The 15,788-nt window shown below is 31.8% G+C and overlaps 2 protein-coding genes across 2 annotated transcripts; both read left to right on the top strand.

The window, feature by feature from the left end:
* The first annotated feature begins 1,270 nt into the window (after positions 1 to 1,270).
* Positions 1,271 to 3,871, top strand: LOC148612776 (potassium voltage-gated channel protein Shaw-like). Its single transcript, XM_088595403.1, has 2 exons — positions 1,271 to 1,726; positions 2,868 to 3,871. The coding sequence occupies exons 1-2, from the start codon at positions 1,271 to 1,273 to the stop codon at positions 3,732 to 3,734; spliced, it is 1,323 nt and encodes a 440-aa protein (XP_088451529.1). The 3' UTR covers positions 3,735 to 3,871.
* Positions 3,872 to 7,433: 3,562 nt separating this feature from the next.
* On the top strand, positions 7,434 to 10,246 carry LOC148612775 (potassium voltage-gated channel protein egl-36-like). The gene is made up of 2 exons (XM_088594501.1): positions 7,434 to 8,169; positions 8,569 to 10,246. Exons 1-2 carry the CDS (start codon positions 7,714 to 7,716, stop codon positions 9,445 to 9,447), a joined length of 1,335 nt encoding a protein of 444 aa, XP_088450627.1. The 5' UTR covers positions 7,434 to 7,713; the 3' UTR covers positions 9,448 to 10,246.
* Positions 10,247 to 15,788: the final 5,542 nt, after the last annotated feature.

Genomic DNA, 15,788 nt, shown 5'->3' with positions numbered 1-15,788 from the left:
GTATTGGATATATTTGAGGCAAAATAGACCAAATTGAGAAATATGATGTGCCACCCATTGCCTGATTCTTACACAGAATGCTACTTTCTGTAGCTTTCTGTATTCGTTATAATATTTCTCTTTTTTATATTGCGTTGATATTGGCCCTTCATTCTCTTTTGTCCTCTTATCATAGCCACCCAAACAATTATTTATGTAAAAATTTCTCCACCGTGAAATTAGACCCACTGACAAAATCACTAATCACTTAGATCTACTAATATAGAATGCCACCCATGAGAGATCCTTCATTAAACATTTTACAATACTTGAAGCCACCATGAAACTTCAGAGATTGGATTATATAAAGTACTTGTTTATATTATGTAGATCGGTTATATTTACAGTAAGGACATGAACAATTGTCCTCATAATTCCACCTTTTGTTGAACTATTGACGATCAGATATGATAAGTTCATTGATGGTAAAGTAAATACTGACCTTTGAAAGCCTGGAAATATTGTAAATAAAGATATTTTAATACTTTAATTCCTTATAGAAAAAAGAATGGATATGGTGAAAAGAAACAAATGCTTCAGCGTATAACCAAAACGCAAAAAAATAAATACTTTCAGAGGTCACCTGAAGGTCTTTAACAAGTGCAAACATTCCTTTCAGTAATCTCTAATAGGCCCCGACAACAAAGGAAATGAAATCTGAGGTAACGATTGACGATTGGACAATTTTGCTTCCATTTCTATAGCATCACATTAATTTTCGTCCAACTGTTTTTGGAAAAAAGGACAAAAATGCCGTTTCAGTGATCTGGTCTCAGCATTCCGCTCTTGTCTCAAATGAACAAGATGTTGGGTTCCATATCGAACCAGATCTATTTAAATGCAGCTTTTTTTTTTCAGACAAATGTGTGGCCCATTAGTAATCAAATGGGAGTAAGCTCTAATAGGATTGGTTTCTTATCTTTCTTTTGTTACCGTAGGCTATTACAGTGAAGGGTTGACTGGATTGGTTAAAAGTTGTCAACCTGAAACGCACTAAATACCAAAAGATTGTAATTAGTACGTTATATAATATTGTTCGATTTGATTGGTTAATATTAATCTTGTAATTCAATTGTGTATGATTTGCATTTGTGATGGGAATGGAAATGTATAAAAGTGCTATTAAACAGAAATTGAAATAGTTTAAATGAAGTTCTCAGTAACATTGATTCAATGTTAAGTTAAAATCTCATATCCGAACATAGTACACAAAATTACATTTTTGTCGGAAATGGAGAACTTTATAAAGATAAATGTCGGCGGCAGCGAATTTTATGCAGAAAAATCATCTCTACTGAAATACCCATCAACCCGTTTGGGAGCTTTGGACATGGATTCTCATGAGTTTATCACGGAGAAGGGATATCTTTTCTTCAACAGAAATCCGGAGTCGTTCCAAATAATTTTAGATTTTTACCGCCATGACTATATACATATCCCCGATAATATCTGTAGCGAAATCGTTCGACGAGAACTGATTTTCTGGAAAATACCGTTGGATAAAATTGCCAAATGTTGCAGATCTAGAATTTTAAAGTCCGATAATAAACTGGAAACAATTCAGAGGATAGACGATGCTTTTGGAAATAAAAGGTTAAATTGTGATAAAGAGATAGGAAGAAGAAATATGTATTCCCACAAATTATGGCTTGTCCTTGAGGAACCATTATCTTCGAGAGTAGCAAAGGTATTGCAGATTCTATGCAACTTCCGTTCCTTTTTTTATGTATAACATAGAAAATCAGGCATGAGTAGATTTCCAAATTTTGTATGCGTATGCAAATCGCAGTTGAGCTTTAGCTAAGGTATTGATTTTTTAACCAGAAAATTTCTCAGATTTAAGCTTTTTAAAATGTCAAAAGACAAGTAATGACACACTATATGCCTTAAAAATACTATTCCCAAGAAGTATTTTATTTAAAGTGAAAAAAAAAGGATTAATTGAAAGACGTCTTAAAACTTTATCAAAGTTTAAATACCAGTACTTTCGTTGGATTCGTTTAGTCTTGCTAATTTCTTCCAGTATTTTTATGTGTTTTAAAAGCACATCAATATGATGTGCTTATTCACTTTTTAAAATATCAAAAATATTATGATTCATATTTTAAATTAAAGTAGAATATTTTTAAGTCAAATGATATTTTCAGTGTGAATTTAAAAATAGGTTACAGAATTTTTCATGAACGAAACTATGATTAGGGCTTTAATTGGGACATTTTTTTTAAAAAGGACATCTGATTGGTAGAACAAGTGATCGAGTCCACTAGAAAGGAACATATTTTTTATGTCTTCTAGCGAAACCAGTCAAGGTATTTTTTTAAAAATCCGTCATTATACGGAAGAAAGCAACTGTTATAAAAGAATCAAATTTGTTCTTATTAAAGAGTAATCAAGGGATCCAAGGTTATAGCGGTAATCAAAAGAATGTAATCCAGGGACAAAGACCCGACATGGAAAACTGTCATACACAACAAAGAACATAAAGTAACTAAATCATACATACAAAGTAACAAAAGCAAATGAGCAACTCGGACTCCACTAAAAACTGGGAGCATGGACCATGGACCAGGTGCACCGGTAGGGTAAGCGTCCTCTGCTTTTCTAGAAACACCCGCCGAGTTGCTCATAAAAAGTCAAGTCCGGGGTAGACAAACGAGGAAAGGAAAACTATGATCCGTTGAATAAATCAGTTTTCATGGTGCAGATGGATACACCATAACGATCCATGAGTTCACGATCCACGAGATGAAATATTACGGGAACACTTCATCGGTCAATATAAAATAATTCAATATTATTAAATATTGATTACTTTTTTTTTTTTAAAGCTTTACAACAATTTTTATTTGCTGATAGTGTTGATGTCTGTAGCTCTGGCATTTCTTCTAACTTATCCGGACTTCCGAATTCAACTTTACGATCTACAATCCTACAGAAACCTTACAGTTAAATATAAATTCAATGAAAATAACCCAAAGGAAGTAAATGCTGTTACGACTACTTTGCCAGGCTGGTGGTACGCGTTGGATAAATTACTTATAACTTTTTTCACACTGGAATTTTTTGCTAGACTATTTGTTTCACCGTCTAAAAGAAACTTTTTGACAAGTGTACTTAATGTTCTTGATATTGTTTTGAATATCTCGATGTGGATTAGAGTTCTTTTCGAAAATAGCGACCTCGCTAAGAAGTACACTTTGCTTGGTTGGATTGTAGCAATTTGTTATTGTATGATTTCTTTACGACTTTTTCGATTTTTAAGGATCAGCAAACAGTATAATGAGCTCCGTGTCCTTCTTTTATCTTTGCGGTCTAGCTGCAAAGAATTGTTTTTATTATTGGTAATTTTTGTTATACTGGTAGCACTGTTTGCAAATTTTATATATTATGCCGAATTTCGAGAACCAGCTACATTTCCAACAGTATTTTCTGGTGTTTGGTGGGCAGTTGTTACCTTAACGACTGTAGGTTATGGCGATCGCGTTCCTGCATCAATTGGCGGAAAGTTGGTTGGAAGTGCATGCGCTACATGTGGTCTTATTTTTCTTGCTTTGCCTATTGCAATTATTGCATCCAAGTTTAACGAACATTATGGAGCGATGAAGGACTTTATCAACTTTAGAAAACTTTTCACGAAAATGGATGTCACTATAACTGTTGATGCAGACAAAGTTGACGTAATAAAGACAAAATGAACACTTTTCATTCTCCAGTTTGTACTGACGTTTTTTATATTCAGAACTTATACATCATTTGAAATAAACTACTGAGGAACGGCCTTTTATTGGACTCTAATGGTACGTACCACATAATGGGGAAAAAAAATTCTCGTGTCATATTATGAGTGAAGCAGAGTGAAGTATAGTAAATTCCAAATTGATGCTACTGACATTAAGATCATCTTGTGTTTGCTATTATTTGTAAAGACTTTCTCTTTCAACCCGAAAGGAAACCTCCTTAATACACGATGAAAATCAGAGTAGCCGGTATAACAATTGAAAAAAACATACATTTTGTTTCGAATATTACCACGAAATAAGGTATGTATTACCTCCATGTATTGAAGTGTTCTTTTACACACACACACACACACACACACACACACACACACACACACACACAAGAAAGAACAAGAAGTAATCAAAATAGCATATACAAATAAACAAAAGTAAATGAGCAACCCGGACTCCACTAAAACCTTGGAGCATAGACCAGGTGCATCGGTAGGGTAAGCGTCCTTTGCTTTTCAATAAAGATCCGCCGAGTCGCTCATTAAAATGGCACGTACGGGGTATACGAAAAAGGAAAGGAAAATATGACAGGGTAATCAAATCAGTTTCTTTATGATGCAGATTGATACACCAGAAATATCTACGAGTTCGTGATGACGACCATAAAGCTTTCGTAGTGATGACTTTGATATTGTAGCAACATAATGCCGGTCCATATACCTAAGTCTAGCGCGCTGCAAAACGTATGAGTTAGAAACTCGTGAAATATTCTTATCAAGCACTAGTCAAATTGCTACTATATAGATCACACTTATGCTTGTATGTATTTAACTTGTAATAAAACTAATGTCTTGTACAGTGTCTTTATTTGTTTATTCGTAATTGCGTGCTGCTTTCACAAAACATAAAATTGTCACTTTAATTTTATTTTTAAAAACTTTCAATTGGAAATATATTAATAAAATTGAAACAATCTTTTGATTAAGAATCAAACCAGTTATAATGTAAATAATAGAATAAGTATTACTGATGTCTAAATCAAAAAGGAAAGTCCTTATAACAAATGGCAATGGAAAATCCGGAAAAATTGAAACCACCTAAATGGTCCTTGTGAAAGTCTATCTACCTGATATCGCTCACTAAGCATCACTTTTAAAAGAAACTTTTGCAAATGAAGCCAAAATCAGAAAAGGACTCGTAGCTAGTCCATTTTACCTTATGTCACATCCTGGTGGAGACGTGACTAGAGTACCATTCAATCAAGAAAACCAGACGAATTATTTAGACCTGTACCGAACCCAATGTATATGATTTCAATTATTAATTTGAGTCACTTAACAAATTTCGAATCCCGTTGCTTGACTACCTGTTGAAGTATTACAGTGTAATTATTGCAATAAAGTATCACAGGTAACTAAAAGTGATGTTCCAAAATTTAAAAGATGATTGGTTTATAAACTTGGTTTTCCAATTACACCAATTAGCAACCAATTAAAAGAAGATCATAAGCCTGTGTAATCTGTGTTCCAAACATTGGTGTTTTCTGTTTCTCAAACATGTTTATTTCGGTATCTATATTCGATTTTGTTTCGCTGTGTAGATTCTTTTTTAATTTATAAATATGTAAACACTATATATCGTAACATACTTTCACATTACTAGTACTGCATAATTACAATTTTAAAGGAGCAAAACTCTTGCTGCAATGTAGATAGTTTTTAATATTGTATGAATGAATAGGACAATTGTAGTGCATACAATTTGTTCTATCTCATTTTCAAGCAATTGAGAACGTATGTAATCACAACATTTCTGAAGACTATACATTGCAATTAAACTAAATGTCGGCTAATACGTTCTATTTCATCTATAATTTCTAATGTAATATCTTTGATCTCACTCAAAAAGAATTTGGGACACATAATGTAAAACAAAACATCTGAAACATTTTTTTTTAATTAAAGCTTGGACAAGTTAGTAAGACCTGCTTCAAAAACACAACCTTGGCAGCTGAACCATAAAAATCATACCTTGGGTATATTTATTGAACTGTGATTACGATTATTTTCAAAGTTTTCGATTCTATTATTATTTAATGTATTTGAAAAAACAAACAATTAAGTCAGTACAAATAAAATAAAGAGATTGATTCTATTCTCATTATTTCAGTTATTAGCTCTGTTTGGGTTCTGAATAGTTACAATTTTTTAATTAGATATGGAGTATGCTTTATATGAACTTGGTTTCATTCTACATGCATATCAGTCACAATTCAACCGTTGGTTAAAAACAGTTTGCTGTTTAACTGGTGTCAGTTATTTCACCTTAGTCATACATATTTTAGCTTTCTTTTGAAATAATTCATCAAGACTATATGGACTATCGTTCTTTTGACTATTTCTTGGAGTTTGTCTATTTCTACAGTTTGGGGAGATTTATTGTTAAAATATGACCGTTTCTCTTAATTCAATAGTAACTTCATTAAAAAATATTTCAGCGGTGTTTGGTTTTTTTCTCTCACTTTTAATGTTAATTTGTGATTAGTGATCCAATTAAGTGAACACTGCTTGTCCAAATTGATTTGAATTTACAGGACGTCATAAAACTTTTTAATTGTTACGTCACAAAGGATATCTCACATGGCTAAAATTTTGAATATGGTTGCTTTTAAGTATCAGTTCATACAAAATTCAGAGACTGCCAATGGTATAATGATTCATGATGTAGAAAAACCCACTGAACAAACGATGGGTTTTCAGTCTATATATGCTATATTTTATATAACAATAATCAATTCTGTATTCATATCTGCACTTTTGAGAAAATCATATTTTCATCTCCCACTATAATAAACCAAATGGAACCTCATCAAGAACGATAACTCTTCATGTACAATCTATATGATTTTCATCTCAAAAGCGCAACAACCAGATGAAAAACTAAGACGGGTTATGTGATCAGTAACTGTTTTGAACAAGTAATAAAACTCCATTCAATGGGTTTTTTTACATGCATGAATCACCTTCAATCTGATTTATTAGAAAGACTGCTAATTAAGAGTAAAACATTTATATCTTAAAAGAATTTTAGATTGATATAATTAATGTTGGTAGTTGAAATTTTGGGTAGGTGTGTTTGTTCATCCATTCTTATTTTCTTTAAGTGCAAATACAGAAATATAATTTACTTTCAGTTTTCAAATGAAAGAGTTTGTTTTGTCATAATACAAATATTATCATTCTTTTTTTCTTTTTGTTATATAAAAGTAAAAGTAATTTCTTGATTTACAATATTTAAGAATACATGATTATTTGTGTGGGGACTTGTGTTTTGTCTTCAAATTGTTGTGACGGATAAATTACCGCTAAAATATATATTACTCTGCAACATCTATGATACACAATAATTGATGTACATAAACTCAGATTATCAACCGAGTCAGATGGTATCTTCGATGTTTCTCCGTGTCATTTGGGATTAGAATTGATATAAGCTACAAGCTAGATATCTCATCCAATTATTTAAATTGTAATTATTCTATAACTTGTCGAATTAGTTTCTGTATGTTGATTGGGATAATTAATAAAATATGCTTAAACTTACTACTGTCTCTGATTGGCTCAATGTCATTGCAAATTTTGCCTACCTAATTATCAATCGGTAGTTAAAGGTATATTTTTTTCGATATTAACAGTAGTGTGCAACTATAATATTCAGCTGTCATCTTTCATCTATATAGTGTAAAGATGTCGACATGACCGTTAAGCAGGAAATTTAAAGCAAGTTTTAGATGATGATGAAAAAAAATGCCATGATTACGTACTTTACGAAATATTAACTTCTTGTTTAAGAAGTGAATTCGCAATATATATATATATATATATTAGTTTAGGCCTTAAAACTAACCCGAACGAAGGGATTTAATTTGCATACAACAAGAATAATGGAAAAATTTATAAAGATAAACGTCGGTGGCAGCAAATTCTACGTAGAAAAATCCTCCCTTTTAAAATATCCAGCCACGCGTTTGGGCGATTTAGACTACGGTTCTCAGGACTTCATCACGGATAAAGGATATTTATTTTTCAACAGAAATCCAGAGGTATTTCAAATGATCTTGGATTTCTACCGTTTCGACTCTATACATATTCCCGGAAATATTTGCAGCGAAATTGTACAAAGAGAGTTGACATACTGGAAAATACCTTTTGACAGAATTGCAGAGTGTTGTAGATATAGAATTCTGAAGTCTGATAATAAACTTGTAACTATCAAGAGGATAAACAGTGCTTTTGGAAGTAATAGACTAGTATGCGGCAAAGGAGTAAAACCTAAAATTGTGTGTTTCCAAAGACTATGGCTTTTCCTAGAAGAACCCTTATCTTCTAGGGCTGCAAAGGTGATTTATGGTCAATTATGTCTGCCTTGTTTATTAAATAATATTGTATATTTACATAGTACAATTTTTCTACAAATGTGATAACATTGTAGAACTATTCAGTTGTATTTCTTGCATGAGCTCTACATTTAATACTCGCTGAAAGTCAATATCAAAAGTTTTTATACGAAAGTTTAGTAGTATTCTCGCGAATCCTGTTGTATACAAATATTATAAACTTAGCGACATTCTCATAATAAAAATTGTTATTTGTTATATTCTTAGGACAACATACGCTATCGAAGCAAAACTTTGTTCTTTATACCCATGTATGTCTTATGATAATCTGGTTAGTTTGATATTCGTTTTTTTTTACTGTTTGAATTTGCTAGTCTGATGAATATGACTACTTTTTTTCAGCTATACAACGCTTGCTATTTGTTGATCGTATTGCTATCTGTAATTATGGCGTTCCTGTTGACTGAACCAAGTATAAAAGTTCCGCAATTCGATCTTGAAGCGTACAAAAATTTTACTTATCAATGGGAAATCGACTTTGATAACCCAAAAGCAGTAGCAGCTGTTACAAGAAAATTACCAAAATGGTGGTATACAATTGATAGAATATTTCTGGCATTTTTTACTTTGGAATTTTTCTTAAGGCTCCTAGTTTCTCCGTGCAAAAGAGATTTTTTATCATCTGCACTCAACATTTTCGATATCATACTGAATATCTCGATGTGGTTTAGAGTGGTATTGGAAATTGATCCGAAAATTACGATGAAGTATCTTCCTCTAGGATGGATTTTAGGTATCACCTATTCTATGATTTCGTTAAGACTTTTCCGCATTTTAAGAATTAACAAACAGTATAATGAACTGCGGGTTTTGTTTTTGTCGTTGCGGGCTAGCTGCAAGGAACTATTATTATTACTTGTAACGTTTATGATACTTGCAGCACTCTTTGCAAACTTTATTTATTACGCAGAATTCAATGAACCGACGACTTTTCCAACAGCATTTTCTGGGATGTGGTGGTCTGTGGTTACCTTGACGACTGTTGGTTACGGTGATTCTGTTCCAATTTCAATTGGCGGGAAAATTGTAGGAGGTATCTGCGCAACATGTGGATTAATATTTCTTGCAATGCCTATTGCAATTATTGCTTCTAAGTTTAATGAGCATTATGAAGCGATGAAAGATTTTATCAGCTTTAAAAAACTCTTAACAAAAATTGACGTAACAATGACTGCGAATCATCACTCGGTAGGTACCGGTATTGAAGGAAAATTGATTTGAAATAAAAACCAATTTCCTTCTTCGTTTGACATTGATGAATTGGAGAATTCAAATTTATTCTCCCATTCTGCTGAGCAAATTAGTATATTCAATGTGTAGAGCGAATCTTGGTTTGTGTGGTCATTTCAGACAAATTGACACAATAAACAACAGCAAAGATACACTTCTCCTGCAAATATTCTATCAATACCCTAGTCAGTTCAAATTCTGAGTAGTAAAGTTTTTTTCACAATGAATTGTAATTAAATTGATTTCAGACTGGAGGGTTGTTGTTAATGTGTAAATAATCAACCTTACTTTCCTGGTGAAAAAAAACACCAAGAACCACATAGAAAGTTAGTTGTTCCGATTGCCTCCAACTTCACTATAATTTAAATACGATGTTCATGAGAGGAGTATCGAGAAAAGTATACGTGTTCGCCCTAATCAAGTGAAACTGTATTTAAGTGTTAATTTAAAACTCGAAATTTAGGGGGGAAAAATGAAGCAAAGTAAACGGAGGAAGAAATAACAAACAGAGGCAGTAGTTGAGAAAACGCGCAAAAATAAAATAAATCAAATGGATAATTTAAAGTAACTAACCGTTTACCGGACTCCCTGTTTAAGTAGGAATACAAATGTAGATGCATCGGTAGGGTAAGCGTCATACACTTCCATTTCTAGAAATACCAACAGGGTCGGTCACTTTATAGGCAAAATTTCACAGAACGACACAAGAAATGTGTCAATAGGATGACACGGGTGAACAAAAACAATAAACGCATGTTTTAAAAAAAGACAATAAAAATTAATAAAAGAATTGTACTCGTGTTTCAAGGAGTAATCTCTCGTCAATAGTTTAAGATTCCAATACCTAACGGAACTCCAAAATTAAAAAAAATAAATACTCAAAACCACAAAGCTAAATGCAACACCGACGTGCTCCATTAAATATAGCAAAGGAACTACGTGTTAAAAAAGGAACTAAACCTCAGTATTTAGGGTTTTCAAATAATGCAATAGTGTAAATTTTGGTAAGTATAACATATGATATATTTTTATTTCAGTTTCAGTAAATAGATATTAAACCGTACGAATCAATCGGTTAATCAATAGATCGGGAATTTCGGTATTGATTCTATAAACATGACACATTAAACAGAATTAGTTTACATATGTTTAATGATACAAGTTTTTGCCAACAATAGCCAGTATTTTAATCGAACCAAGCCAATTAGCTGATCAAATTACCATATTCAAATGGTATAATAGCATCCTTGTATTCTGTGACAATATAATATTTGCATTAATTTCAAGGGCCTCCAAATGTCACTATATTGAATTACAGCAACTTATTTTTGTATGTTAATAACAGTGGTTATTTTATATCTGTAATTTAAGTTATCAGAAAGGGGCTTTTAAATTCTTTCTTTTTTAAAATGGAATGCCTTTCGTTATGTAACATTTGATATGCATTTCAAACATTTTTCTGAACTTGGTGATAAAGTTGAACACAAGCATTCCAATAAACATGTCAAACTTTGTATACATTTTGTTTTAATCTTGGGATAATGTCCCTCAAAAATTGAAAGATTGCGTACAATTGTAAGCCTTAGGGAAAAAAGTTCCTCCTCGAGACCTCAAAAATTTAAATCAGAGACTGTTTTAATCGTGTTAACATAAAAATTAAAATATTTTCAAAGGTTGCAATGTATATAGCAGACAATAAAAATTATCATATTCAGTGCATAAATTTGTTTCTATTAATTATTAATAATAAACAAGAATTGGTCAAATTCGTCTTCTCTCCATGATATGTTGTATTATTTTAAAGTTGAGCCTATAATTTACAAGACATAGTATTAATTATTAGTGGAAAGCAATTAAACAGATCTCTATAATAAAAATGGCTTCATTAAAAGCTAATTTCAATTTAATACAATGTATTTTGAATTATTAATTGAACCCTTTATTGGAACAGTGAATTTTGAATAGACATTGTTATTTATATATGAGTATTGCATCCCTAGGGGTAAAATTGAATTTGAAATCAAAGGATCGATTGATCTATTTGTCGGAAGACATTTTATCTTGGAGAAGTAGATATAGCAATTAACTTTACAGCAGATATTGACTGGTACCAATTTTAAAACAAATCTTTTAATAGCTACTATATCAAGGTGTTGTTCAGGCTAGCCTAAACGCTGTGCTATAATCATTTATATGCACCAAGCTTCTTTTTCTCAACATTGGAGTAATAAGGGAGAAAATAGAGGTCAAAATCTGTACGATTAACAAAGAAGTGTCGCAACAGAAAAAAAAACATTTGTTTTAATAGAGAAAAAAATAAAATGTAACGTGTTTCAAACAGTAACCTTACGCAATTTCAAGATTAAAAAATAAATCATACAAAAGATGTACTCAAAGACAAAAAGCCAATTGCAGCAACGATGGGTTCTACTGAAGTATGTCAAAGAAACAACAATGTTAAAAATGGAACTAAGCCTTATTTAGCCAGTATTTAGGGTTTTCGAATTGTGTGTTAGGGCAAATATTGGAAATAATTTGATATATTTTATATGATTTTTACTAAATAAATATCAAAGAGTAATCAAGGGAACCAAGGATATAGTGGTAATCAAAAGAATGTAATCCAGAAACAAAGACCAAACATGGAAAACAGACATACACAACAAAGAACATAAAGTAACTAAAATCAAACATACAAAGTAACAAAAGCAAATGAGCAACTCGGACTCCACTAAAAACTGGGAGCATGGACCAGGTGCATCGGTAGGGTAAGCGTCATCTGCTTTTCTAAAAACACCCGCCGAGTTGCTCATAAAAAGTCAAGTCCGGGGTAGACAAACGAGGAAAGGAAAACTATGACCCGTACAAACCATACAAATGAATCAATTAAACAATAGATTGTAAAATTCAGTATTGATTCTATAAACATGACGCATTAAACAGAATTAGTTTACATATGTTTAATGATACAAGCTTTTGCCAACAACAGCCAGTATATTAGCTGACCAAATAACCATATTCAAATTGTATAATAGCATTCTTGTATGTTTCGAGGACACAGTTATTCCACTTAGAAAGTGAACAATATACCTTTAATGAAAATCCTCTGGGTAATAATTTGCACATGGAGAGATTGACCAAGAATTAAGTTACGCCAATAATTATTTTCATTATTGATTAATACTAAGAGAAATCAAGGGAACCAAGATTCTGGCGGAAATCAAAGGGAAGTTATCCTGTTATTAAGCAGCGATATTTAATCGACATTTAAGCAGTGCACCTGGTCCATGCTCCCAGTTTTTAGTGGAGTCCGAGTTGCTCATTTACTTTTGTTACTTTGTATGTATGATTTTGGTTACTTTATGTTCTTTGTTGTGAATGTCTGTTTTCCATGTCTGGTCTTTGTCCCTGGATTACATTCTTTTGATTACCGCTATATCCTTGGTTCCCTTGATTATTCTTTAAAGAACTGCATATCTATTAACAACTGCCACAAGTTAGGCTCCCCAGTTCTGTGACAATATATTTGCATTATTTTTGTTCAAGAGGCTCCAATCATTATACTGAGTTACATCTGCTTATTTTTGTATGCTAATTTATTTGCTGTGGTCATTTTTATCTGTAAAGCTGTCATTTTCGTAAATGTTTGTTCATTTTTGAAATATGCCTTAACATGAATTGTTTCTACTAAAGTGTACCTTTCCTGTACAAGTTCATTTGATGATTACAAATAAAATGCATTAAATACATGAAATAGGTGTCGATATATATATTGTCTTGAAAGACATAAAGTCGACCTTGATAAAATTCGTATGAATGTTACTTCTGGTGACCTTAACCGGCGCATGTGCTGCAAAGCTCGATTCTTTAAAAAAAAATATGATTGCAAAGCCAAAGTGTGTAATGAACGGCAAGGAAGACCCGTTTCTTTGATGGACTCAAGCCGTAAAAGAAAAAAAGTTTGAATATAACGCAAGGATATTTTTGGAATTTACGTATAGTGATATAAAATGACACTAATGTGGTCAGTAATGGTCATTATTTATTTGAAAACTAATTAATAAATAGATAAAATGAAATGAAAACAAGACATGTGCTTACCTGTGTATCCGTTATAGCTATTTTTAACTAAGGTGAAAGTATTTTAACCCAAGTGAATGTCCTGTCGGATATCTTCGGAAGTAAAGGCAAAAAAAAAATTTGATTAGAGCTATCTATTTTCTTTGATTAAAAAAACGTTGTTTTCACAACATCCTGTAGGTATTATTGACATTTATTGCCTCAATTGCATTACTACAAACTTATTTCAATGAATTAGCAAAATTCAGTAGAATCAAAACTGAATATATCTGGCAGCTAAAGTGGCTTTAAGTTATTAGAAAGGGGCTTTTATATTCTTTATAATAATTGAATGTCATTTGCTATTTAACATTTGGCATGCATTTCAAACACTTTTCAGAACTTGGTGAAATGGTCTTATAAAAGTATTCCACTGGACTGTGTGTGCGCGTTTTATAATCATGATTATCTCTTTTTAACTGTCACTTAATTGTAATGTGTTTTGATCTTGAGACACTCTCCCACAAAAATTGAAAGATTGCATACAATTATAGGCCTTAGAAAATTTAACTCTTCAAAACCTCATAAAATTTAAATCAACTGTTTTGATCGAGTTAACATAAAGTTTGAAATATTCTCAAAGGTGGCATTGTTTTAAGCAGACAATAAAAATTACCATATTACATGCATGAATTTTATCTATCAATTATTCATAATAAACAAGAATTGGTCAGTTTTGTCTTCTGCCCAAGATATGTTCTATTCATTTCAAGTTGAGCCTATAGTTTGATCCTCATAGTTTTAATTATTAACAGAGAACAATCTCTAGTTATTGGTGGAAAGCAATAAAGCAATTAAACAAATCTCTTTAAAAAAAAAAAGCTTAATTTAAAACTGATTTCAAGTTTATAAAATGGGTTTTTTGAATTATTAATTGAACCCTTTATTGGAACTGGGAATTTCGAATAGACATTGTTATTTATATGATTATTGCATCCCTAGGGGTGAACTGGATATTTATATCAAAGGATCGATTGATCCATTTGTCAGATGACATCCTATCTTAGACAGGATATCAACTTTACAGCAAATCAATATGGAGTGGATCTAATTTTTTAAAAAAATCTTTAAATCGCTACTATATCAAGGTGTTCAATCTAGCTTAAACACTGTGCTGTAATCAAGTATATGCACCATGCTAATTTTTCTTAACAATGGAGTAATAGGGGAGAAAATAGAGGTCAAAATCAGTTCGTTTATTCATCAATAAAACTGAGTTTGGGGGGGGGGTTAAGAAATGCAAATGAAAAAGTTCTTTATTTCTACATTTTCCCAACATACCTATTTTTCAGCTGATTGATTGCAGAGTTTACAAGTTTAACAATGAAATACCTACATTTATAGCTTGAGACAGTGAAATATACATAGCTCTCCAGGAAGTATTCTGCTTGAAATTAGCAAAAATATTAATCATATGTACCATATTAAATATGTTGGACAGGATCTTACCTGGGAAGCTATTAAAAGCAACCAGATGCTTTACATAGAAATACATTGGAATAGATATCACTCGTTTGAAATCAGTGAGTATCTAACATGACCTTTAACTTTATTTTTCACCAAAAAAATTCATATATAATATGGGCAATTGGCACAAGTAATAGCTCTGACGTTGCTAAATCGCTTAGCAATTCTGTCTTAAGGAATGTTTTAACATAGAAACCACTGTAATCAAGGTTTTAGCTAGGAATTTGAGGGCTTTCGTCACTTTTGCGTAGAGCACGACGACATATTATGGGCAGCAGAATTTTGTAAATAGTCAGTAGTATCATAAACTAAAGACATAAACACTCTTAATATATTCATTTTAAGTTTACAGATACAGGCATAACAATAAATGTTACAACAAAATAACTGTTATTTTCTATAAGAAACCGTGTGTTACTTAATAAAATAAAATAGTTACTATTAGAAAAATAGTAAAATAGAAATTTTTTTTTTACATCATGACAACGCTTTGATGCATTCAGTCTAAAAATAGCTACTATTTGACATAAGCTACTATTATGGTATGACCTGCAACTCAACTAATAAGAGAAAATCCTTCTGTCCTTTGCCAAACACCACACCTCAAAAGCCCTCTTCAACCTAAAACTCCTCAAATCAGAAGGATGGAGACAGATCTTTAGAAGAGAATTGATTGATGAAACCTTGAGCCTATTCCTAAGATAGGTCTTAATCAGATAGTACCTACTAAATCCCCTCTCAGTCAC

This window comes from Perna viridis, chromosome 7 (assembly GCF_037379345.1).
Source record: "Perna viridis isolate PV_CMFRI_1.1 ecotype Kerala chromosome 7, ASM3737934v1, whole genome shotgun sequence".
Lineage (NCBI taxonomy): Eukaryota > Metazoa > Mollusca > Bivalvia > Mytilida > Mytilidae > Perna > Perna viridis.
The sequence above is the reverse complement of the archived record's forward strand: the minus strand, read 5'-3'. Positions and strand labels throughout refer to the sequence as shown.